A 27,081-nucleotide genomic window follows, 5' to 3' on the forward strand; every position below is an offset into this window, starting at 1 on the left:
TCTATAAAAATGAAAATTGAGTGGTTAAACGTATGATTTAAAATTAATTTTGGGATATTTAATATCCTCATGAAACAATTCTTCTTTACCACATTCGACGCAGATAGAAGGAAAGAAAGAAAGAAATATAAAAAGGTGTTTTACAAATGCGACAAGTAGTAGATAATGCTCTTAGAACTATACCAAAACTATATACATCGGTGGAAAGGTTAAACTAACAAATTGAACTGCATGGCATACTCGATTAAGGAGTACTATATTCCTCTGTCTAAATAACACATCTTCTTGATATACCTTGAACAAATTATGAAATAATTTCGTTGTTAAAAACTGTTTATATTGCTATATTACTCCAATTAAATGAAACAAAGAAAGAAAAACAAGTAAAATATGAAGGTAACAATATTTAATTCAGATAACAAGGAAGCCAACGATTATAATTGCGGAGTGGGGGTGGGGTTTCTGTGGGGCAGTCACTTGCTATTCGATTACCGCATTTTAAACATTAATTCATAGAAAAAATTATTGTAGAAATTTCAAAAATAATGAATACTTTGTAAACATGAAGGAGAAGCTATATATTGAAACAAAAGCAGATAAAGACGCCCTTTGTTCACTTTGTAAAACAAACAAAAATGTCTATTCCCAGCCAAATTTAAAAATGAATTTGGTTTCTGAAAGTATAGCTGGTCATAATAGTAGGACTCAATTGTCGATCAAATATAAGAAGAAGTTGTCCATATTTCGAATTAATATTATTGTTTTTATTGAAAGCTGTTCCCGCTAGAACGTTTTGTAATAGCCCTGTTATGCGGCCCTCGGAATCCTGTTAGATCGGAAGACTATTCTTATATGTATCCACCCATATATATCAAGGCTGAATTTTGTTTATAGGCCTATACCTGACTTGGCCTATACATGATATGATAGGATGATTCATTCATAATATTCCATGCACATATATAACTATGCATGATTATCATATCATGTTGTTGTGGCCCGCGGCTAAGATGCGAAATTTCGCTTTGGAAGATCAAAAGCGTCTGTAAAGAAGAACGGCTATTGAGCGTTTGAGTTTTAAAAAGCACCGCATATAGGCACAGAAGACTTCCAGTTCTGTGCGAAGTTTTCCACTTATATTTGTTGTTTTTTGGGTTTTATTATTGAGGGGGGGGGGCTAAAATCTTCTTTATCGTCGAAATGTACAAGTAACCTGTAGATATATAACCGCAAAGTCTTAGTCTTAGCAACAATAACTTCGGTCCAAGTGTTATAGGGAAAAAACAGTAAACTAAAGGTATTAGACTTCTCAACTGTACGCTATATATACGACAGGTGGTGACTTTTTTGAATGTCGAACGTTTGACATTCATATAACTAATCAACACAATAATGTCTTTCTAACGACGATAGTAAAATCAACCTTATCACAACCAGCTGCTTTAGTAGGATTATGTTGTAACTAAACACACACACACACACATGTTTGTATTGCATTCCAACCGAGGACCCCATTGTATTGTTCAAATCCACGTACCCTAACCTTAACAATACCCCGTACAATATAATTCTTCCGAGGACGTGGTGATTCTTTAGAAATCACAACCGAGGACATGGTATTCTTTTGTTCAAATCCTCGGTCAGAATACAAAACAAACGCACGCACACACACAAAGAGACAGATAGATGGATATATATTACACAGACAGATTAACCCGAATACCACTCATCCATTCATCTATCTAGTTGTACCCAGGTGGTAAGGTCTTCTTCAATTCGTCAGCTATATTAATTTTCAATTCTTGATAAGCTGGGGGCGGTAGACTAACTGCTGCTACGTCATAAAGCCGTTCATCGTTGTTATCGTTGGACACATAGTGGACGTTACCGTCACTTATCGTGGCAGGTGGGTTCCTCTGCTGCATACTATTATCCGCGGTGACGAATGAGTAGTCTGGTGGCTGGTTTTCTTCTGTCGGTTCACGAGATGACTTCCTACGACAACTGACCACCATCAGTACCAACAAGAGTATTATAATAAGTAACAGCCCGGATAGTACGCCCCCAATGATTACGACAGGTTGGTTCTTCATATCGCTCGAAGCATTCTCCGACACTTCCCCCGACGAGTTAGGGCCGTCACCTGTGGTTGTAAAATAAAGAATAACAAAGACGGATATATCGAACATTAGTGAGTTAAGATTGTTGACAAATCTTAAATAATTCATAGAGTTACCACATAGGGCTATGATAACATTACGCATATGAAAAGTCCAAATCTCTTCGAAATTATTCGACTGGAAAGAAAGAGAAGTTTTTAGTCTTCTGCTCTACGAATTCCGTTTCTATGAATTTCATCAATAAACATTGAGATATAGTCTGGTATTCTTATTCTTACCCAGGATACTTAATATCTACGCATATATTTTAATCCCCCTTAATTCGGTTCTTTTTACAACCCTCGAATGTAAGAAACAACATGATAACCGTATATAACCAAATGCAACACTATTTTGTGTTCCATGAATTTAACGTTTCGTACTGTATTTTCATTTCGAAATCATTCATGCTTCGTGGATGATTTGGTGAATTGAATTACAAAACAGATAATGTTTGAATAAACCCCTATATTTCATCTAAATATGCAATATATTACCACAAAATTAAGACAAAACAAAACGAGGCCTACCAAGATCATCTGCAGACTCAATCGTAACAATAAAGGAACATGTTTCCACATTGCCATGTCGATCAGAAGCTGTGTACGTCACTGAGTGAGATCCAATCGAAAAGCTTGTCCCTGGATCATCAGAACTCTCCAAATTCACGTGCCCTGAATTATCAGTTGCGATTGGCTCTCTCCAAATGACCGTTTCGTGGTCATCTTTTGAAGTAATCATAATATTGTCTGGACACCCGATGATTACCGGCTTAACAGTATCAACTGTGAATGTAAAATAAAGAGTGACGAGAGGTAGAGAGAGAAAGGAGGTGGAGGTGGGGGGGGGGGTGCTAGGGAAGTAGGATGAATGATAGAAAACAACATATATAGAACCAATTTTATGTTGGATGACCGTGAAGTCGCTTATTTATGTATATATTTGTATTGGGATTTTGTCGAGCAACATAGGCCACCAGATTCTCATAGAGTTATCAATAGAAACTGAATATGGGTTTAAACCGTTAGTCAGTTTTTTTTTTCTAGGCTATATGTTAATCCTCTTTGCATTTCGCTTTTATCCTTTTCTTCTCTTTTCTCTGTTAGTAAAAACAACATATAGCCTTCTATCGCCAGTCGTTGATAGTAATACAGAACATAGTAACGAAAGAATTGTTATGCAAATTATTTGAATGCCCTTGGTTTAAGGATGAACGTTTGGAAAGTCTGTGTTGTAAATAGACTTAATCAATTCCCCCTCCCCCTCCCTCCCCCATACCCTCTCTCCCCTTTCCACTCCACCCCTATTCAACTCCTCCTTCATACAAAAAATGTAGTAATAACAGACTCTACCTTGCACAGTAACCGTGAAATTACACCAAGCAGTGTTTCCAGCCCCGTCTTCTGCCTGGATTGATATATGATTTGGTCCGCGATAGAGTTCAAAAAATCCACTCCCTAAATCGGCGGGATTCATTACAATGGAGTCTTCTGGGTTCTCTAGTTCAATATCGTCCAAACGAATGACAAAAGATGTCTTACCAGGTGAAACCCATTCGGTTTTATTGGCGGGGCAATTGGTAAACACTGGGCCGTCAATATCACCTATTAGCAAGGGCAAAAAGTCGGAAGAAAGTAAGTGACATGATATATATTGCAAAGCCATAAATTTTTATTGTAATTGTAAATTAGGCCAATTCAAGACAATACTATTCCTGAGAATCCCACCTATTGTTATGACGATGTATTTAGCCATCGTTATAGACATTTAAAACAAATAGTTCTTAACCTAAGCTTACTGTGACAACAAGCTCAACAATTGAAGTATATTAATGACGTCACCATTAACAACGATACTGCCCATACGTATCCCATATTGGTAATGTAATGTCAAAATGTAAATAAAATCTTAAATAGCGCACAACGCGCGATGCATCTGTGCGCTTTACAAACAATCTAGAAAATACAATGACATAAAACGTTAAATAGAAAAAACAGTAAATACATATACCATCTACAGATATATACAGGAATATGAGATCGAAAAACTATTAAAAACACTGGAGAAGCGTGAAGCGATAAAAACAGATTGACTACAAAATCTACAATTTGAATGCTAAAAAGTGAAAATTCTAATTGAAGTTAGAACCTAAATACAATGTATTCAAACACCATTGAGACATATAACACAAATAGATACTAACCTAAGCTTACTGTGATAACAAAGCTACACAATTGCAGTATATTAATGACGTCACCGAGAACTTAATAACTATACTTCCCATACGTATCCCATATTAGTATAATGTATTCAAACACTATTGAGACATATAACACAAATAGATACTAACCTAAGCTTACTGTGATAACAAAGCTACACGTTTGTCGTATATTTTCAGTGGTAAGGTAAGTGTAAGTGACTGTCGTTTGGCCAACTGGAAACATGACTCCAGGATTAGAGGTCCCAGAGGTAAGAGGCTGGCCCTGGTGATCGACTGGCGGGTTCCAATAGACTGGTGTTTCGCTTTGGCCTCCCGGTACAGTAACGCTGACGTCCTTCGGGCAAAGCAAGTTGAACTGGTCTGAGAAACAAGAGCAACAATTCGTGATCATTAAAATTCATCGATATTGAATCAATTTGCTAAATATGATTAATTAAATGTTTCAGTGGTTATTTAAGCTATTTTATTATTACGATTGACCTTTGGTTTATCATTGTGTCTATTTGTGTATCTGAATATAATGTATATTATTTGAGCTAGCGAATATAACATATTTCAATTAATTCAATAAGAGCCTCGGCAACCAATCTTTCGAAATGAAAAAAGCTTTGCACAGAACGGTCTGTTGAAAAGATTCAATCTTCATGCGCGGCTGGTTCTATGACATCAGGGGCGTCGGAGCAATATTCACGGCGCAAAAAAAAAAATAAAAAAAAAATAGTAGGACTAAGAAAAAAAAAAGGCAAAAAATAAAGAACCAAAATGAAACATACTTCAAAATGTGTTTCAGAAGATTAATCGGGTACAAAAACAGACAAGGGAGAACGCACAGAAGAAAAGCTCGGGAAGTGCCACTTCCTGCAATCTGGGAGGCATTTTTTCAAAATTTTATCCATTACGCTACGCGCCAACCATGGTGGCGCGTAGCGTAGTTTGACCTTCCAAACGTCCCCACCCCCCCGATAATTATAGTAGATGGCCACACTCTGATCTGCCGTACCAATCCCAAATAGCTTCCGACGCCCCTGGACATTCAGTTTCGAATTGACCAAAATCGCCGATATCTTAGGTGATTACATCTGTTGTGTAGACTCAGTGTAATTCAATTTCATAATATCTTTACCTCGGAAATAAACGCTCAATGAAGGCTTTTCAAGAGAGAGAGAGGTGGAGAGAGAGAAATAGCTGAAGAATATTCAAACAAACATTTTGGACTTGAACAAGTCTTAGTTTATACCAAAGAACATGAACAGCTGCAGTCTATCAAGTTTGTAACAGGGACAAACTTCTACAACGAAATTGGCTCCTCTTACAATCGGTTAATATGTAATTAGTACGTATTATAGTATTGTAGGGGTGAATGAGTAGGCTATTATAGGAGCTGTTGAAAACGCATGTTAAATCAAATCCACTGTTAAATCTTACAGAGCTTTTTTGATTACCATATTCACTTCTAAGTTATCGACATACCTGCTACAGTAATAGTAAAATTACAGTAAATCTTGTTGCCGATTTCATCCTCAAACGAGTAGCTAACATCATGAATATTGACGTCAAATTCACTACCAGGATGATGGGTCTGTGTTTTGGAGATGGCTAACCCGTTTGGAGAATAAGCGAACGGTTCCATCCAGTCGATTACATTATCCGGTATTATTGTGAAAATGTTAGCTGGGCATCCAACCAAAAGCCTTGGTAAAACTGGAGGATAGGAAATATAACCCAAACAGTTTCATTACTTCCTTACTTAAGAGCTTTGTTTTCCAAACTGTTTCCTTGACGACCGTTACCGTGGTTTCCCTAGTCGCGACCCATGCATTTAGATTTCTCAGTCTATACAACCTCAGCAGAAGCCTATATACTGTCTGATGCATGGTTGGTGGTAACACTGACCATACATTGACTGATTGAATGTATTTGATGGCATACTCATATACTGATTGAATGCATTTGATTGCATACTCATAAACTGATTGAATGCATTTGATTGCTTACTCATATACTGATTGAATGCATTTGATTGCTTACTCATATACTGATTGAATGCATTTGATTGCTTACTCATATACCGATTGAATGCATTTGATTGCTTACTCGTATACTGATTGAATGCATTTGATTGCCTACTCGTATACTCATGGAATACATTTGATTGCTTACTCATATACTGATTGAAAACATGTATTTGATGGCATACTCATATACTGATTGAATGCATTTGATTGCTTACTCATATACTGATTGAATGCATTTGATTGCTTACTCATATACTGATTGAATGCATTTGATTGCTTACTCATATACTGATTGAATGCATTTGATTGCCTACTCATATACTCATGGAATAAATTTGATTGCTTACTCATATACTGATTGAAAACATGTATTTGATGGCATACTCATATACTGATTGAATGCATTTGATTGCTTACTCATATACTGATTGAATGCATTTGATTGCTTACTCATATACTTACGGTGAGTAAACAGCTACACATACAACACAGTTATCAAAACTTCCGAACAACAAAATCATGCATATTATACAGAGAGAGGTATCTAAGCAATTCTTCAAAATGTTACTATATACCAGAGCATATTTATTACTGGCGTAACCGTTAAATGAATACGTCAGATGGTGGGGTTGGGTAAGGGGTGGGGATGGGGATGGGGTGGGGATGGGGATGGGTAAGAGCGCATTTCGTTTATTTTAAACGTTACCTGTTTCACAGACATAGCTGTTTGAGGGTTTCGGTAAACAGAGCCCTGAGCAATCATTTCTAGGGCAGGTATAAGGCACACTATCACCTATGAATAAAAGGGGAAAAAGTAAATTTATATGCATTGTTGTCCATGGATGAGTACATGAGAATTTTATATTGTATTAAAACAAAATATCAGAAAAGAAATAAAAAATGAAAGATCGTGTTTATATTGCCAAAATATGTTGGCACATGACTCCCCCTTGAAATAAAAAGGCCAAACCTCCTAAATTAAAGCGTTAGTTACATTTCTTCAAAGATATAAAACATACAGAAATATGCAAATATAATTTATGGACCTGAATTTAAACATCGGTATAAGAAAAATAAAAAGGAACAAAATCACGGGCAACCACAATTTTTTTTAAACGCAGATCATTTAGTTATATTGCAGGAGCCGAATGAGAATTCAATCGGACGGAAGGGCACCACCTGCGAAGGGCCGTGGGACATGTGACTTTGATTTGAAGGGGAAACTACAAAATCTCTCAAAAGCTTTTCGACAGAATGGATTATTTGCATATTCTGCAGCACAAATTCCAGTATTTTGTTTCTCAACCTTTGACTTACAAGTTTTGTTTGACATTTCTCAACAACAACAAAAAATCTTATTAATGACATATTTTTCTTAATTTCTCAATAAAAGGCCACTTTTTATTTATAGAAATAATGTTATTTTCATTAACAAAAGAGGACATTTCGAATTGATGGGAAAGGGACACTTTTGTTAGTAGGGGAGAGGCACTTCCCCGCCATGCTCCGTATAGCTCCGCCCGCCCCTGCGTAGGAGGGGAAACATTCCACTATTTGTGAATATTATTCATTGCTTGGTCATTATGACACAAGCATAAAAGCCAACCCCGCCGCACCCACCCCAGCTTACCTCAACCCACCGCACCCCACCCCACAAAAGAAAAGAGATCCTTCACCAATGTACATGTTTGAAAGTCAATTCCTTACCCAAGTCGCTATATGGTCGTAATGTGATTCCACGTGGTTCTCGAATTTGTCCAATGTGTACTCTAAACCCAGTCGACGATTGGGTTGGTTCTTTTTCAATTAACTCTATCCAACCAAACTCCTCGTCGGTCATGAAGATACCTTCTGAATCAAGAGCAATTGCGAAGAAATCTCTCTCGTTAAATTTGTTGAGAACTTCTCTGTTAGCGCCGTCGACGTCACACTTCTCAAGAGTGTCAAGAAGGGCGTCTACCCAGTAAAGGTTTCTGTCTGTAATATTATGAGAGAAGAGAAATGAAACTAAGTGTGGGTACCCGGATATGGGCGTGGGGTACCCGGATATGGGCGTGGGGTATACCCGGATATGGTGCTAATCCAGGGCTACAATTGGCCTACCGATTTACTGGCTCTGAATCGTGCCTCGTGTGATTGGCACATGACACATACGTCGATGAATATTCATATTAATTAAATATATGGATTACATAATAAACAATACTGTATTCTTATATTTATCATATCTAACGTTCGAGTGATATTTTACATGTCCATTTTCCCGAAGTATTAACGAATAAATACCCACACTAGCGACATGTTCACATATCCAATGTTAAATAGACATAGTTTGCATGTGAAATTTCAATTATGGCGAAGCAAATGGAAATGTACGGAATCTATAGCCATCGGGGCATTTATCTATTAGAACGGAATCATCTATGGGCATATACCATTATAACATGACCATGGTATGGGCATTTGTCCATTAGAACGGGATCATCTATGGGCATGTACCATTATAACATGACCATGGTATGGGTATTTATCCATTAGAACGGAATCATCTATGGGCATGTACCATTATAACATGACCATGGTATGGGCATTTATCAATTAGAAAGGAATCATATATGGGTGGTCCAGTCATGTAGTAAGGACATTCAACTAAATATCATTCGGTAAAGACATGCATGTTAATTACCAGGAAATGGCTAAAATATTCTATGAACACGAAACGCACCAATGAGGTCGATTGTTAATCCCTGTGGTGACGATATCTCCTCTGTCACTATAGCAACCCGATTGTCTCCGTCTGCGTCGGCTCTCTCAATCTTTGCCGGATTTCCCCAGTCGGTGAAGTAGATGTACCTGTGAAGATGATAAGAGCATTGCTTACAATACATGGATATACAACATGATATGATACATGAATACAATACGTGGACATACAACAGGCTGGTGGGTAGGCCCTGCAAGACTGAAAAGGTAGGATATGATATACAACAGGCTGATGGCTAAGTCCTGCAAGATTGTGAAGGTAGGGTAGTTGGAGTGGGTACGGTGAGAGAGAAATAACATGGATATAATACATGGATATACAACAGTCTGGTGGGTAAGTCCTGCAAGATTGTGAAGGTAGGGTAGTTGGAGTGGGTACGGTGAGAGAGAAATAACATGGATATAATACATGGATATACAACAGGCTGATGGCTAAGTCCTGCAAGACTGTGAAGGTAAGGTGGTGGGAGTGGGTACGGTGAGAGAGAAATAACATGGATATAATACATGGATATACAACAGGCTGGTGGGTAAGTCCTGCAAGATTGTGAAGGTAGGGTAGTTGGAGTGGGTACGGTGAGAGAGAAATAACATGGATATAATACATGGATATACAACAGGCTGGTGGGTAAGTCCTGCAAGACTATGAAGGTAGGATGGGTGGGAGTGGGTACGGTGAGAAATAAATAACATAAATGGCACCAACAGGAGAATGGATAACAAATGTCCTAATTGTAGATATAAGCATAACCAAGCGTTGCCTGTTTTATTTTTCAGCTAGAACGTCAAGGCAGGGGTGGGGAAAGAGGGTGTTGATGGATGAAGGGAACTTGGTTGTAACCTCACCAGACCAGGGACCACTTAGTTTCATGTGGTTGCTTTATGTTGTAATTGTTACGTCCATTCTATTGGTCACCTTTCCTTTCTTTCGCATTCTTACCCTTGATTTGGTTCTGTAATAATTGCTCCTGGTTTGTCTAAATCTGTCGATATAATGGTCGCCCTCTGTCTGCCTTCAAGGTCCGAGACCGAAATTATTTGCAACTCTGAATCAGTCCAGTAAAGCAACCTGTTCACGATATCTAATCTAAGACCAAACGGATCTTGGAAAAGTGAGAAAATTAGAAGGAAAAATAAATAAAAGAAGTTGACACTATACTTTACCAACAAATCAAGCCATGAGCGTATCATTTCTGACTGTTATACACATTGATATCATAGATATATCTAGCCGATCTAGCTATATTTATTTCAGAATATGGGCAGCTGGGGTTGTTAAGTGCAGGAAGCACGTACATATAAGCAGTAATCAGTTGGGGAATGGGAAGCATTGTTTAAAAAATGTCCTATATGGAAATGCTTTCATAAGGTTTACAAGTGTTAAATATGAAGGTTATAACGATATCGCACATTACGTGACTTAGCAGATTATCATTCAAGAAGTATTTATGGCGGAGAGTATGGTTTGTACACGTAAAACGACTGTTTTGTATACCTGTCACAGATTTCTCGTGGAGTATATCTGTTCTTTGGTCAAACAGATGAACTCTGCCGATATTCATAGCGCCTTTGTCTGAATAATAAAGGTGGCTATCTACGGGGTCATAGTCCACGGCCTGGGGTTCTATCATTCCCCTCGGTTGTACCCTGAAATTTAGGGCGCTGTGTCGACGTATGGCTTGGATTGTGGTCTGATCTGGGGCAGCTATGAAAAAGGTCGCCGGGTCTTGGTCAACTGGTAAAATTAAGAAGAGGGAAAGCTTTATATAATATCAAAATCGTGTTTGTTTTTCTGATATTTACACATCCTATTAGGATAAAACTTAAAACCCTCTACCAATAATCGTCTTCAACATCATATATATATAAAAGTCCAACGAATTAGTTTCAGTTTCGTTTCTTTCATCAAACCAATCCAATGTTCGATTTTAACATCATGCATACCCCCAAATTGTACTGAACACTAAAACACTCGAGCAATGTTCGATTTTAACATCATGCATACTCCCAATTTATACTGAACACTAAAACACTCGAGCAATGTTTGCTTTTTTTTCCATCGACCATGCATTCGTAACTCACACTGAACACTAATTCAGTTTCCACTGAACACTAATTGGTTGAAACATCTATACTGTACAATAAAAAAACCAATCAGAGAAACGTATACGGCTTCTAACACACATTATTCACCCACATTGTGTACTAAACCAATTTTAACTGAACATTAAAGCACTACAGAGATGTCTTTTAACAACATGTATACCTTAACCATGAACACTAAACCAATTTATTTCTGTTTCATATAAACACACCGCGGGAGCGATGATTGGCTGTAACATTTATACTGAAAACTTAAAGCACTACAGAGATGTCTTTTAACAACATGTTTACCTTAACCATGAACACTAAACCAATTTATTTCTGTTTCATAAACACACCGCGGGAGCGATGATTGGTTGTAACATTTATACTGAAAACTAACCACAACAAAGAGCGGTAAAGGCTTCTAACAAACATATTTACCCCACATGTATAACGAGCAATAAAAACGCTCGAGCAATGTTTTGGTTTTAACATCTGCAATGAACACAAAGAACACGCGACCAATGTTTCTTTTCTGACCACAAACGTACCCATCCTATATCGAAATCGAAACCCTGTTGCTGTAGTGTCACTATCAGTTATGAGGACCAGGGTAGCCTCTGGACCCGATGTTATAACCTTTTCTGGATAATGAGGCCACGCCCATCGAGTTCCACAGGAATGTTGAACGAGCCTCTGACCGCCGTCGACGCCATCGTACACCTGAGTGCCAAGTGGAGAAATAGTCATTGATGACGTCACATTAATTTGCTGATTGTGATGGACAGAGTTAAGAATAGTGCAAAACGATATTGATAACTGGTCAAGTTAACGTACTTCATATATAATCAGTACATTGACTCACACACTAAATCGTCAAAGAATTGTGCTCTTAAATTCCTTGAACAAGTTTTCATAGTAGGTACATCCTATTCCCCTCACTGGATAGCTGAAACATTGGCCAATCCTAGTGAAATCATCAATTATCTTATCAAGAATCACGTAGATTTTTAGCTATAACAGTCGCTAACAAACACTGGTACAACATTATTACTTGGCTGCTCTTTTAAGAAGGTTCAAAGTGGTCTTCTACAGATTTGGCTCAATTGACCTCATTTTTGCACCTCATGTACTTCCATTCGTACTTTTCTGAAGAGGAACAAACGAATCAGGGGGTTGATGTTGACTCTCACTAGAGTATGCCACCTGGAATAAAACTGTATGTTAAGTTTACTGATATAGTGATTTAGCGGCATTTCATATTATATTGGTATAATTTATGTTGATTTGCAAATTCTCCGGATTAAAGGCTAATATGAATGTTGGCAGAAGTTACTAAGTTTGACAAAGTTTGCAGTGTATGCAAAAGCAGAATGTATTTAGCTTTTCACAACAAACTAAGATCACATTGGAGAGAATTTCCGGGCGGCTCACATAAGGTACCCATAGGTTCGGGTATCGCGGTATGCGGTGTTTGGGCACGAATCCCAATGAAAGGTTTCGATGTCACTTGGTTTCAATTCATTGCCAATTCACTGCATGTAAAGAGTTTAATATATACTTTTTATTCAGGTAATTTAGTGAATATTAATTGTATCACTTTAAGTGGCATCATATACAGTTGCATGGTCGGCTAACATCATATGTTTAATAGCATCATTGAACCATTGTATCATAGCATCAAACGTATCGGTGGATCGTAGTTTATATCATATATAGTTGCATGATATAACATCATATGTTTTAATAGCATCGTTGTTCTATTGTATCATAGCATCAAACGAACAGTTGCATGATAAAATCATACGTGTAATAGTATATATTTACCTATAGCGACATTAGTCTAGTTTTATCATAGTATCATATACATATATAGCTGTACGTTGTATCGAAATAAGTCTAGTTTTATCATAGCATCATACATAGCATCACAGGCATATAGATGTACGTTGTATCGACATAAGTTAGTTTTATCATAGCATTATATATAACATCATAGCATCACAGGATTATAGCTTTACGGTGCATCGAAATAAGTCTAATCTTAGTATAGCATCATATATAGCATCATAGCATCACAGGCATATAGATTTACGTTGTATCGACATAAATCTAGTTTTATCATAGCATCATATATAGCATTATAACATCACAGACATATAGCTGTACGTTGTATCAACATAAGTCTAGTTTTATCATCGCATCATGTATAACATCATAGCATCACGGACATATAGCTGTGTGATGTGGCGACGTAAGTCTAGTGTTATTATAGCATCATATATAGCATCATAGCATGACATACATATAGCTGTACGTTGTATCGACATTAGTCTAGTTTTATCATAGCATCATATAAAGCATCATAGCATTACAGGCATATAGCTGTACGTTGTATCGACGTAAGTCTAGTTTTATCATAGCATCATATATAGCATCATAAGCATATAGAAGTACGTTGTATCGACGTAAAGAAGTACTCACCACTAGTACGTCTTTCTCGCAATCGTCAGATTGCTCAAGTTCAAAGTTAAGAAACGATAATTCAACTACTTTAGTTTTGTCTTCTGCTGTTATGTGTATGACGCAATGTAGATTATTGTCGTAATGAAATGGGAAATTTGGTGACTGCTTATCTGCCGGGGATGATGTGGCTATCAAGTCTTCGTTACAACCTACATCAGTTAAAAAAAAAATTAAAAAAAATCAAAGAGTGAGAGCAAACACTTTTATTGAACTACGATATAAAGCCTGTGTAGAGGCGACTATATTAAAGTTAAAGATTATGATGTTTCGACCCAACCATAATCTTCTTCAGAAAACTGCGAAATGAAACTAGGGGGGAGGGGTGAGGGAATGGAGAGGAAGGGTGGTTCTGTTTGTATTGTTTTTTGGGTTCTCTTTTCTAATTGTAAAGTTCTGTATTTTTTTCAGGGAGTTCCACTACCCGACAAGCCCTATAGGCTTTTTTAGTACACTTCCTGTCACAAGTTTTGTTTCTTATCTCCTTCTATCTCATATGTTCTACTTACGTTGTGATAGAATAAAAATAAATAAATGAAATGAAATATATAACCTCAAGTAGTTTTCCGTTATCCACTGCTTAAGCTAGCTTAAAGCTTTGTATTCATTGCAAAATAATGTAATTGAAGAGTTGACTTGTTTCCTTAGTTTGATTGATCTACCCCCCCCCCCAACTCTCGTTACAGTACATTAAATCAACAAGGAAATGATTCCAAATAAAAACATATTTAACCTCATACATTCGCGCTCTAACATCAAATGTTGACGAAATTGTAACCTGCCCCTTCCTTTCCTCCACCCCTACAAGTTGAATTTTGAAGTTCTTAATAATTTTGTGATGCCAGTTGGTTATTCTATTTATGTTTGCTAAGAAAATATGCACCTTCCCCCTCCCCTATACACGACTAATATATATATTATTTAGTTAAAGGAAGTTTGCCACCCGGAAACCAAGTGGCCGGCGTCTCTGGAAATAGAAGTAACATCATACAAGGAACATCGCTAATTATGCGCTCACGCAGAAGAAAGCTAAAAAAGAACTATAGTGGATAGTTTATACACAGTTATACAACGTCTCTCGCAACATTCACATTACAACGTTAAAAGGACGTTTCGGGAATATATGATAACACGCACAACCAGATTCCCTCTACATGCTATTGTGTTTGAACGTTAAAAAAATAACATAAAATTTCAGATGACAGATTCTTCATAGCAAAATCCCTCGGCCTCCTCCCCCCCCCCTCCCTTACATCTACAAGTTACGTTTTCTTGAGGGTAGGGATGAAATATATCTGCTACACTCTTTCGGTTAAAACGATATAATAGCAATTGGGTCCAAGATTTCGTTTTTATAATCAAGAAATATTCCCTTTCCACCTCTCCAACAAAGTAGATCCTATATATATATATATATATATATAGGAATTGCTACGGAAACTAAAATCTCTCCAAATGTATCTTGTTTTATTTTTTCTTTCTTATAATTTTTACAAGTTATTTCTGTACTTGAAAACTATGGTAAGAGAACAAATAAGCAATGATACTGCAAAAGTTTTTCATCATGACATCGACAATTCGTTTCACGTCAAGCATGACATTTGTATTTATAAGAATATATAATAAAAGGTCACGTCCTTTGTTGAGCGTACAGACTATATAGGGGTGCGTGAGCCAAACAGGATTTGGCTAATTGTATTTGTTTGTTTTCTGTTATAGGCCTATAGTTGGAGTTTAACAATTTCAAAGAAATATCTTTAGAAAATATTGAAATAGTCTTTCTACATATACACAACAACACATATGACACATGTCATATGACTGGGTTTTTTTCAGTTAAATTAAGATATAAAATAAGCTAATCTATTAAGTACGTAGATCTTTCGAAAAAACCTTCCGATTTTTCAAATGAAATGCACAGAATTTACAATGAAAGTAGAAATCAATATTTGAAGAAAAAACCCCTTATACATTACCCTTACCAATATACATGAAGGTGAGCGTATATCTCAAACAAAACAGGGTAGGCCCTACCGCACCGTAATTCAATGGAATCCAGTGGCGTAGGAAGGTACTTTTGAGTGGGGGGGGGGCTGAAGACTGATGGCCGGCCTGGGGTAGGGGTCTAAGGGGAGGGGGTGTCCCCTCCCCTTTGGATTTTTTTTGCATTTCCAGGTGGCCTCAGATGCAATTTGGTGCAATATAGCACACTTCAACCCACCCACTCCATTTTGTATATAATTTTGCATTTTCACCTGGCCTTAGATGCAATTTGGTGCTCCAAATGAGATTTTTTTTCTCATTTGGAAATGAAAAAGGGGTTTTCTGACTTGCGAAGCGGGGGGCGGAATGATACTTCCGCCCTCCACATTTTTCACTGGGGCGCCCCCCCCCAGCCCCCGGTTCCTACGCCCTTGATGGAATCTAGAAGCATTATTGAAACTTTCTTATAGAAAGTTCCAAATGTTGTATTTTATTCTTTGGTTTTTGTTTTTTTTGCCACCAGAAATTATAAGACTCATGTGTTTTTTATTACTCGAGTCTGATTGTCTATGATCTAGGATTTGGGTTTTATTATGGATGTCTCGGGCTTGAACTTCATCTAGGAATCGAACTTTTATATCTGAACTCGGACTCGGCAGATCCACTAAATTTGTCTTATATAATCCGGCAGTTAGTTGATAATATTTTCCTACTTTTTGGACGAATCTTGTATTCAATGTCTCTTTTTCAGCTGGTTCTACAGGGCAAACCCCTAAGTTATATTTGTATCGATAAGATGATCAGATACCTCGATATCTGATTATTGTATCATTTATGTTAATACGTACATCTGTGTGATTGGTCATTAGTCAGAGGTATACCCTTCTCCCCCCAAAAAAGAAATACTCAATGAATTGACCCAGACCCCACCCCAGCACACACATACTCACACATACATTGGTGTAAGTGGTTATTAGTTATGAGTTCTTCTCCTCAACCTGTTCCACCCATATCCAACCATACATATACAAACATCATGCTTTAATTGTATCTGGTCCAAATCCTTTCTTAAACCTATAGGAACCTCTGGCAGCCCACAAGTTTGCACGGGGAAAGTCAGCCTGCTGGATGGCTATCTTTACCATGAAAACACCTGGTTTTTTTTATACCTTCCGCAACACAATAACAGATTAAATCTGGAACTAATCATCATGGCATGGGATTGCTTAGTTGCCTTTACAACTGATAAACATTTATAAATTAATGTCAAGAACGGGAAGGAGCAAATACACTTCAAATAAAACCTTCGAATTGCTTCAACGAGACGAGCATATTAAGTTCAGAATACACTGACGAAGTATAAACATCAGAAGAATATATGATTTTGCTTTTGTGCTGAAATAATGTTAAAAAGCACGATTTTTAGTTTTTAAGGCAATCAGTCAAAATAAGAATAAGGGTTGTAACCTTGTCAAAAACTACAAATTTCGTTCTCAAACTATATTGAATTTGTCCGTGACTTTTTTGTTGAATTATAGCCCGTTTTCTTTTTTGTAAATAATATTGGTATTATTATGTAACAAAACAGAACATGAACAAATGTAGGATTTGTTTTGCTTTGAGCCTACTCCTTTTTGCGATAAACACACTCTCACTTACACACATATACGCATAAATACACTATACAATATTCCTTGTATCACGGTAGCGATATCACTATAACAATATATACACTATAACAATATATATATATATATATATATATATATATATATCGCTAGATCTATTCTAGATCTGAAGGTAACCAGCTATAGTAGCCTAACCAAATGGTAGCCTAACCAAACAAAGCCAACACTACATAAACACTTCAAAACCACTATCCCTTGATGACACCTCAGCTGCTTCGTTTAATAACTGGAATAAGTCAAGTATCAAAAGTCAATAAGTGATATTTTCTACTTACTTTGACCTTCAGCTACAAAACACTGGAGAATACTGAAGATGAGCACAACCAAGATCGCCATAATGAATGTAGTTCAAACTCTGCAAATTTGGTATCAACAACTTCCCGTAGAAATCTGGATGAAAATGGAGTGTCAGAGTTTCATAACACCATCGTGTATGACACAAAAACAAACCGCACAATGACGATGCAGCCTATTATAATAAAAAAAAGGTAGTTTCATTTTCATAAAGGGACAAAACCCTTCTACTTCTTTCTGAAGTAACTACTGAGGCGTGTTCATAATTAGTGTGACGTAAGTGTATATTGCTATTGTATTTTGCGTGATTCACCACTTGCGTGCCTTGGAATACCCAGGGTAGGGCCTTTATGCACACCTAATTATATTAATATGTCAATATGCTGAATTTCAATCGGTTCTATTAGTTTGAATGAATAAGGAAGTTTACCTTTGCCGTCTATACTGTAAGGGAAAATTCAGGTGGAAAAAACCCCAATTGTCACTGGAAACATTATTTCCTTATTCTTCACAGATATCTTGTACTAATTTCACATATATATTCAGAGTTACGCAAATTGAATTACGAATCTTGACTAGATTATGTCATCGTAGTCTATCATCGAAATCCATCGTGGAAATTAGATCTCATAATGTCATCGATGAATATGCATCGATGAATATGCATCGATGAATATGCATTTCACCATAACTGTAGTTCTGTTTGCTACAGACCCTCATTATGCTGAAAGTTGTGAGTTTATATAGATTATTCCTAAACCCACGTGACTTTACTAGATAGATGTACATCGACAATGAAAAATGCTCAAATTCCAACTTTATCGAAATTCCTTCGACAACGAATTTTTACCGGGCTTTCTTACACAACTGCAAAAGTTGTTTATATGTTCTAATCGATTTGTTCCAGTAAGTTGTGTTAATAAATCCACACACATGCAATCTTGTTTGCTATAATATTAGCTACAACCGATTACATTTCCCTTTATTCTAAGTTCCCTTTGTCTGGACAACCGACGACTATTGTTCTGTATTATTTGACAACTGGTGACAGGAATTTCTTTTGTCCCATATCACCAGTTGTGAGTTCTAGACCTGTACTTACACGAGCGCGAACACGCACACGTACACGCACACGCGCGCGCACAGGTGTGCTTTTCATTTAGAGTGAGGTCAACAACGAAAATTCATTGATCACATCCACCTACAATAAACTTAACAATACCCCTTAACAATACATTTCTTCCGAGGACGAGGTGAATATTTTCAAATGACGTCTGAGGACATGGATTTCATTTGTTCAAGTCCTCAGTCGGAAAAATAACAATGGTAGATCTAATATAGGAATTGTATGAGAGACGGATGAAGGAAAGATACTGAACAGCCATAATGTCAAGATTAATTACAGTTTGAGATTAACGACGTTAAGTTGAACTGCTACAAGTGTGTGTGATCGAATGTATATAGAAGATTATTAAACTATATTGATAATTTAGCTATAATATAATATAATCAAAATTTAAAGAGACAACAAATACTATTTCGCATAAATAATGTTGTCTAGTATATTTGTTTCAATATTTACAAAATCTGTACATATGAACTATGAGATGAAAATATTTAGACATTACTCGGACTATGACAGACTTAAATGTTAAGTCAATGAAGGGAAAAAATATTAAATACGATCCTTTCTTAAAAAAGTTTAAAAAAGTTTGTTTATAAATTACTACCGGTAGTTGCATATACACAGTTATCTGTTTAAATGTAAATTATCGTTAGACATTTAAGAAAAGAAATCCTTTGAAATATAAACTCCAGGACAGCCTCGATTTTATTCAAGTCTTCACACAAATAAATCTGAACAGTCTTGTCGGCACAATATTTCATTTGATATATGAGTTAATTTAAAATAAAATAAATAACACAAAAACTTAAACATACCAATCATAAAATTATAATTTACCCAGCCTATGTTCTTTTTTACATTTATTAAATCTATGTTTCCATATATTAATGCAAATAAGCTAAGGCATACAAATTGTCATAATTGTATTTTCGTTATATGGCACACACCTCTTTCTTTTCTTCTTGATTGCCAATTAAAATGTAAGTGTATAAAAATTGAATATTGTAGTAATTGAATTGATAAATATCTCAAGGATTAAAGGATAAACGAATCTGTAAATATGAAATATATGAACATCAATCATATTATGATCACATGGATTTATAATTTATAAACAGTATCTTCAAGATATCTAATCAATAGTTGATTTATTTATTTCAATTTAAATATATATATATATATATATATATATTATATTATATTATATTATATTATATTATATTATATTATATTATATTATATTATATTATATTATATTATATTATATTATATTATATTATATTATATTATATTATATTATATTATATTATATTATATTATATTATATTATATTTATATTATAGATGTATTCTACAGAGGCTGGGTATAGACGTACGGCCTGATCAAGTTTAAACTGAATTTACCCATCTTTCAAACTAAATTTATCCATCTTTTCAACTGAATTTATCCATCTTTTCAGATTAAAAAATATAAAATGAGCAAAGATTGTCATTAAGGTAGGATTTTCATTGTAAATAGTTAAATTAGACATAACAAATCAATAGCGATTTAACAGATAACTTCAATCGATACAGATAAACCATGATATATCATCCATATTTTAGACTAGGTTACAAATAACATTGTAAGAGAGATAAAAAAAAAAACTTTTAGTAGACTGCTCATCTTCTGCAAAAAGCCTGTATAGTTAAATAAACATCAGTGCCCTGTCAGTGCCCTTAATAATGGGTCCTGTCAGGGCCCTGAATAAGGGCCCTGTTACTTTTACATAAATACCAATCTACAAATATTAAATTTAGAGTTGTCAATATGTGACACTATTGATTTAAACATAATTATAACATGATCGGATATAAAATTTCTCTGATTTATTTCACTTTGTCTTGAAATATTGTTGACTTAAATTGTAATCATTTAGACAAAAATGATAATACTTTTCTTAATTTATTTTTTAAAAGTATAATTTTTTTTTTGTGGACATAATTCTCCTGTGCAGCATGCTATATGCTCGTCTACTACTATAAATCCAACGAAGTATATTGTGTGAGTTTGAACAGGCGAGTAGAACATATAGTAAGCCTATTTCTTCAGCTCGAGTAGGCCACAACAACTTGTGTTTTTTTTTTTATACTTTAGTTTATACATATTGTACATATTTTCTATATTCGCCAAACACTTTGACTGGCTGAAAAGAGACCCCGACTGCAGGGAATTCTAATTTAACACTTACAACAAAGAGTATCTGTTTCTGCCTGGTACTGATTAAAACACACTATTACTGGACGATAATACAAAAGGCTATATACTGCCTGCAGTGTCGATGTTCTATAGGTGTCACTGTGACGTCAGTCAAGCTTGACCCTTTGTTTGCTTGGCATGCACGGTATAAGCCACGATAAAACGATTATGTCTATGATAAGCGTTTTAGTTAAGTAAATGGCGTGTGAGGTATATAAAGGAAAAAAGCTAGACGCTCTGTTAAACGTCGCTAGTACAACAATTTCACAAAAGGGAAAATACCTTTGATAAGTGTGGAAACCTTACGGTAGAATGTAATCAAATATATAAAAATTGAATTGTTTTTACTTTTTGGAGGGGGGGGGGGGGAGGGGTGGGTTTGGGATTAATCTTGTACTTTACCGTAATTATAGCAACGCTTTGCCTTTTAATTATGTACGATATGCTAATGATTCCGATGACTGCAAGAAAAACTAAAAAATATATACTGTTATGTCGTATAAGTCCATATACCAGACATCTTATAGTGAAATAAACACAACGTGCATGCTAAGCACTGTTACGTTGGAAACTGGCTGGATATAGCTTTATATACGTTGTTGTCCTTGCAAGTAGGTTTCAAATTTAAAAAAATAATTTGATACATTAGAATTTAAAAAAAAGGTTATACTTTAAAGAAAACGTGAAGGTCCAAATAACAGTTGGCAAGAAATGTGGTACGAAAATTGTAGCGACATTACTACTTATTAATTACGATACTGTCCAAGAGTATAGTAATACGGTTCCTCGACTCTATGGCATCTTGGTAAATATGTTGTTTTACCTCAAAGAACAAATCAACCCTTTATTCATATGAAGTCATTACCAAATAAGATCCTCAAACTCCTGCATGGCCAATGTATACTGTTACGTTACAAAACTAGGATATGGTCCATCCAGCTAAATGGGCTGTGTTAGGTTCACTGCCGTGTGGAGGGCGATTTGGTGATGTGGCATCTTCAATCATTACTCGTGGTAATTTCACACGACGTAAGAGGTACGCGGTCCAGTCTTAATCGACTCGTGCTTTCTCTTTGGTAATTTCCAAACAATATACCGCGATTCATATGGATGTTGCCAAAGTTAACATTGATCACGATTAATCGCGATGTCTGCAAACTGAAGTACTGAGAACTACAAGCTGGGCCAACTAAAAGCCTCGAACATGGTCTTCTCCATTGCAACAGTTGCTACGTCATACCGCGATTAATACCGATATTTTGACATACGTGACACGTTACATGTTCCTGACGTCGTTAGCTATACGTCGGTATCATTGCGTATGTGATGACGTAGCCGTGTCCTGATTGGCTACCCTTTAAACCGACGACTACTCTGTTGGTTACCGATCTCATCATGTTTGATTGCGATGTCACCGAGGATGTCCATTTTCGCGACGTTTGTCCATCCTTTATTAAAACATATTCACCTGTGGCAACAAATATAATATGGATAGTTAGAATTCATGAAAAAAATCGAAAATGTAGGTTTGAGTAGCGGCCATGAAAACAATAATAAAATGAATATATTTCTAGGTATGCCTGCAATGTATATGAATCGTTGTAAGCATATAAGCCTTTATGAACCACGTCACACGATCCGGGTGTGGAACACGCGCATGCGCAGCTAGCGGATTAAAAACGTTGATCACTAGTCAACCTGAGTAACCTTATCATAAACTGACACACTTCCTTTCCCCCATTGTTTTGTTATGTATATTTTATATATATATATATATATATATATATATATAAATGAAAATCGTAATGAGTTGGAAAATCAAGAACAGTGAAAAAACTTTCAGCCTCCACCGGGATTCGAACCACGGGCCTCCCGCTCTGTACGCGGACACCCTAACCACTAGGCTATGGACGCTGATTGTATGTCCAGAGGTTCGAAACCGGTAAGGAAGATCGTAATTCCACTGTAGGCGTTTGTCTCCTATATCGAACAATACTAGTTCTGTTTTTGGTGACATATTTTGCCCTACTCTAGAGATCAAACATGATGCTATCCAACTCGAAAATCATTTGTGATTCCTAAAGCCGGATCTCGAAAGAGATACTTTGAACAGACTTTATGTTAATGCAATGGAGGTAAACGACAAAGGCAAATGAATATATATAAATGAAAATCGTAATGAGTTGGAAAATCAAGAACATATATATATATATATATGTATATCAAGAACATATATATATATATATATATGTATATATATATATTTATAAATATATATATATTTATATATATATATATATATATATATATATATATATATATATATATATATATATATATATATATATTTATATTTATACTGAATAATCGCCAGTGACAGCGCACTTACCTAAAGCCGGATCAAGATTTAAGTACACCAGATTCAGTTCAATGACATAGTTGGTGGGAGCGTGCACAGTGACGTTGCATAGAGAATTTGCAACTGGGTCCAGGAAAAACAAGATTCCAACCAGATTATATGTGGCATTACCGACTATGTGAGTGTCACAATCTGCAGGTGAAAAAAAATACAATAATTCTATGAAATTAATACCAAACTTTTAGCGAAATTGAGGGGGAAAAAACACAAAAGAGCAAACTCGGGATAAAACAAATTCACAAAAAACGGTGTGTGCGTGGTTGCTAAGGGGATTGGCGAAGTGGAGGGGGGGGGGGGGGCTGAGATCAACATCGGATTTTAGTAAGGTCTGTTCCAAGCACTAGACACGTGCATTTAATGGTTATGCCACAAATCGGTACCTTCTAGCTAATATGTGATGCCTCCCCTGAAGGGGCGCAACCACTTATACTTCTATGGATGGTGGGGGGGGGGGTTCATCTCCAAGAACAGACAAGATATTACTATGAATCCTAGTGTATCCTAGTGTACATAGATATATCACTTGTATGTGCGGTTCAACCTAGAGACTTGAAAACTCTTTAAAACTTGTTCAAACATTCCTGCACAAATATGTCAGGTTGGGCCCCTGCTCCCTTGTCAAAGTTGTCAATTTTTTCGGCTTTGAAACGCAATTGCTTTACTGCTTATTGTGCTTAACAATTCAGCACGGGTAAACCGTAAAGTAATCTACGTATTAGATCTTTCTTTGAACTTAACTTACGCTGTATAAACAGCAATTATTAATTGTTAATATCCAACGAATGAAACAGCCAAACAATTTTTCGACAATCACCATTCATGTTAGATTCGATGATTCATCAAGTTTCAGTAAATGTATTGTTCTAATCCAATGGATTGTTAGCCTACCGCATAGACTCTTTCACACCATTAGGCCTATACAAATATTTAAATACAGGCCTATACCCTTTCTTTGCAGTAAGGGAATCTGTATGACGAAATCCCTTCGTATCTTTAGCCAAAATATGACACGTGTATGTAATCTATTATTTGATATGGAGTTAAAGTCTCAATGTGTGTTTGTTGATGAAGTTTGGAAAACAAATTTCCGAAGCAGATTCAATATTTCTTATTCTAAATGCACTCTGACCAGGTAGGTTTCATGGAGAAAAGCTTTCGCAATCGAAAGAAAGAAGTTTATTTTCTGTTGCCCTTCTGGCGCGAACGATTTACCGTAAAATCACTGCGACCGCCAATATCAGCATGTTCATTACACAAATGTATATCCTATATATACTCGTATCGTGCACTCTTTTGACCCAATTTCACAGAGGAAACGTCTGAAAACACCTGTTTATTTCTTGCAATGGAAGGAAATGACACAATTTCGCAAGCTACATTGGTAAGGCCGAAAGAAATATATGGACCTAACACAGGCTAGCACATAGGTCCAACGGTCGTAAACAAAACCGAGAGATATGAGTGGCGCATGATCTGTTGGGCGGGGCTTGCAAATTTTGAATGAAGTTGAGACTTTAAGCATCATTGGTCAGAAATTCATTTCCAGACAAAAGTTAATGTCGAGTACAAGTGCTAAATTTAATAATTATATTTTAAAATAAAAATGTTAATTCAATCAGCTTCTAGAATTTTAAAGAAGGTGTGGGTAGTACAACAATTTTCTGATAGTTAGACCTTTTTGACATGGAAATATTTCTGGTTCTATCGCAAAACTTTCTTTAAATAAAATGACAAAAATTGTTAGAGAAGCATAACACTTAAAACTACACAATATTAACCCCTTATCATGCTATCTTGACGATGGTGTGTCTAGTATAGTTTATATCACGATGGTATTAAACATAACAGATAACATGTTTGGCCCGTTTGGCGCTCCATACTAGTCGCCTCTCATCAGGACAGTGCTCAGTATGATAGTTCGTCTATTACAGTGTAACGATTCTATTGAATGAAAGTGATGACTGTTTGCTCTTTTGGCGCTCCATACTTGTCCCGTTACGTCATCACTGTGAACATAGTGATTATATGATATTGCCTGTAGTATAGGCCTACACCGTATCAGAATTCTATGGAAATGATCAAGCACCGAAAAAAGATCCTTCCCAAAAGACCGAGAAGCGATCTGTCTACCAATCATATAGAGACTATACTAGATGATATGAAAATGATTCGTGTCAATTAATGTTGATAAATTACCTCGTTCACATTGGCATGTGTCCGTATTGAAGGTAGACTGTTGGTTGTTGCATGTTTGCTCGATGCAGTCTGAAGATATAAGAAGGCAATACACACATTGAGTTTACTATTGGAAGACAAAATAATTAAATTAATTAGATCAGAAAAAAAATCGAAAAAGAGAGAGAGACAAAAAGTAGCAAACATGCTTTAACAACACAAAAAACATTATGAACGCTATAAGCATGTAACCATATATGGTGAGGGCCGATAATTATAACTTGTGGTCAATACATGTTATACTGGTATTTCCTATTCCCTAATTAATGATCATTAGAAAATCAATAATATTAGCAAAGAGAACTTGACATGGATGGCAACCTTACAAGAAATATCACCAAAAGCAATCAACGTGGTGGTGTGAGTGTGTACGATGGGTGCGTGTTTGAGGGGGGGGGGGGGGGGTGCGAAACGGGTGTATGACGATGAGAGATGGACAGGATGTAATCAAGGAGTGACTTTCATATGGACCAACAATTGCGATTGGAGAAAAAAGGGTTCTTTAAAATCCACAGACCTCTGTGTAAATGTTACAGAACTATATAATAATTTAATCAATTCAACTAATGTGCAACAATATGATGTCAAGGTCACTTAACCGCATTGGTATTCTATTCCTACGCTGTTATATACTGTTATTTCTAAACTCAGAGATTGGCTTCCGTGGAAGTTAAAATAATGTGTACGTAAATATAAATTATTATTGGTCGGACATTAAGGGATATTGCAACGTGGAACTGTAAACCGACACATAGAGATAAAAGATTTTTAAACAAACTCTTGAAATTACGTTAATGCAAAGAGTTTTAAAGGGAAAGATGTACAACTAATTTTTGTAACCTTTACTCAGATGATATTGATTCTGATTTTTAATCTTGCAATAAATCATGAATCACGTTTGCTTGGTGTACTAATTTATAATTTAACTGTTAAAAAACAAATGATGTGACCCGTAGCAACATAATGGCTTCATGAACACAGCCAACCAGACGATAAAAGCCTTAATTTAAGGGCGCTATTCATGAATTGTCTGTGCATGTTTACAGGGCTGAAATGTCAATGCTCTCTCTTCTTGCACTCGCCTAGTCTATAACTCATATTATTTTGCAAATCAGACACTTTGTATTCTTCACGTTTTGCACTGCACTCATCTTATAACTCCTTTGCGGTAAAATGGCGGTTGGTGACTGACAGAAAAGGACTTCATTTCATAAGCAAACAATGACTTCCATTTGGGTTAATTGAATTTTTGTAATATGAATATTCATGACCTTTGACAGCTGGAAACCTTTGGCTTGTATGCGCAGAATCACCCGATACACATACTCTAAC

At 36.1% G+C, this 27,081-nt stretch overlaps 2 protein-coding genes across 2 annotated transcripts in view; both read right to left on the bottom strand.

Annotated features, from left to right (window-relative positions):
* Window positions 1–440: 440 nt before the first annotated feature.
* LOC139963574 (uncharacterized) lies at window positions 441–17,929 on the bottom strand. The gene is made up of 13 exons (XM_071964444.1): window positions 17,713–17,929; window positions 13,728–13,918; window positions 11,795–11,966; window positions 10,654–10,893; window positions 10,099–10,261; window positions 9,121–9,248; window positions 8,103–8,372; window positions 7,102–7,188; window positions 5,851–6,081; window positions 4,510–4,740; window positions 3,512–3,763; window positions 2,690–2,944; window positions 441–2,143 (listed from the first exon to the last, which is right to left on the bottom strand). Exons 1-13 carry the CDS (start codon window positions 17,771–17,773, stop codon window positions 1,743–1,745), a joined length of 2,682 nt encoding a protein of 893 aa, XP_071820545.1. The 5' UTR covers window positions 17,774–17,929; the 3' UTR covers window positions 441–1,742.
* Window positions 17,930–21,451: 3,522 nt separating this feature from the next.
* Window positions 21,452–27,081, bottom strand: part of LOC139963799 (A disintegrin and metalloproteinase with thrombospondin motifs 1-like) — a 31,008-nt gene continuing 25,378 nt past the window's right edge. Inside the window, exons 25-27 of the mRNA XM_071964960.1 lie at window positions 25,711–25,779; window positions 23,485–23,646; window positions 21,452–22,563 (exon numbers count right to left, since the gene is read on the bottom strand). Of these exons, the coding sequence (XP_071821061.1) occupies window positions 22,391–22,563; window positions 23,485–23,646; window positions 25,711–25,779 (404 nt within the window). The 3' untranslated portion in view covers window positions 21,452–22,390. The remainder of the gene's footprint in view (window positions 22,564–23,484; window positions 23,647–25,710; window positions 25,780–27,081) is intronic.

The sequence above is a fragment of the Apostichopus japonicus genome, chromosome 22 (genome assembly GCF_037975245.1).
Source record: "Apostichopus japonicus isolate 1M-3 chromosome 22, ASM3797524v1, whole genome shotgun sequence".
Taxonomy (NCBI): Eukaryota; Metazoa; Echinodermata; class Holothuroidea; order Aspidochirotida; family Stichopodidae; genus Apostichopus; species Apostichopus japonicus.

Bases quoted from the DNA above. Each gene is read 5' to 3' on its own strand.
- LOC139963574 (XM_071964444.1), bottom strand. From the start codon at position 17,773: ATGGCGATCTTGGTTGTGCTCATCTTCAGTATTCTCCAGTGTTTTGTA. The intron at 11,967-13,727 runs GTGAGTACTTCT...CTTGGCACTCAG, and splicing joins GCGAGAAAGACGTACTAGTG to GTGTACGATGGCGTCGACGG. The intron at 2,144-2,689 runs GTAGGCCTCGTT...TTACAACCACAG, and splicing joins TGAGTCTGCAGATGATCTTG to GTGACGGCCCTAACTCGTCG.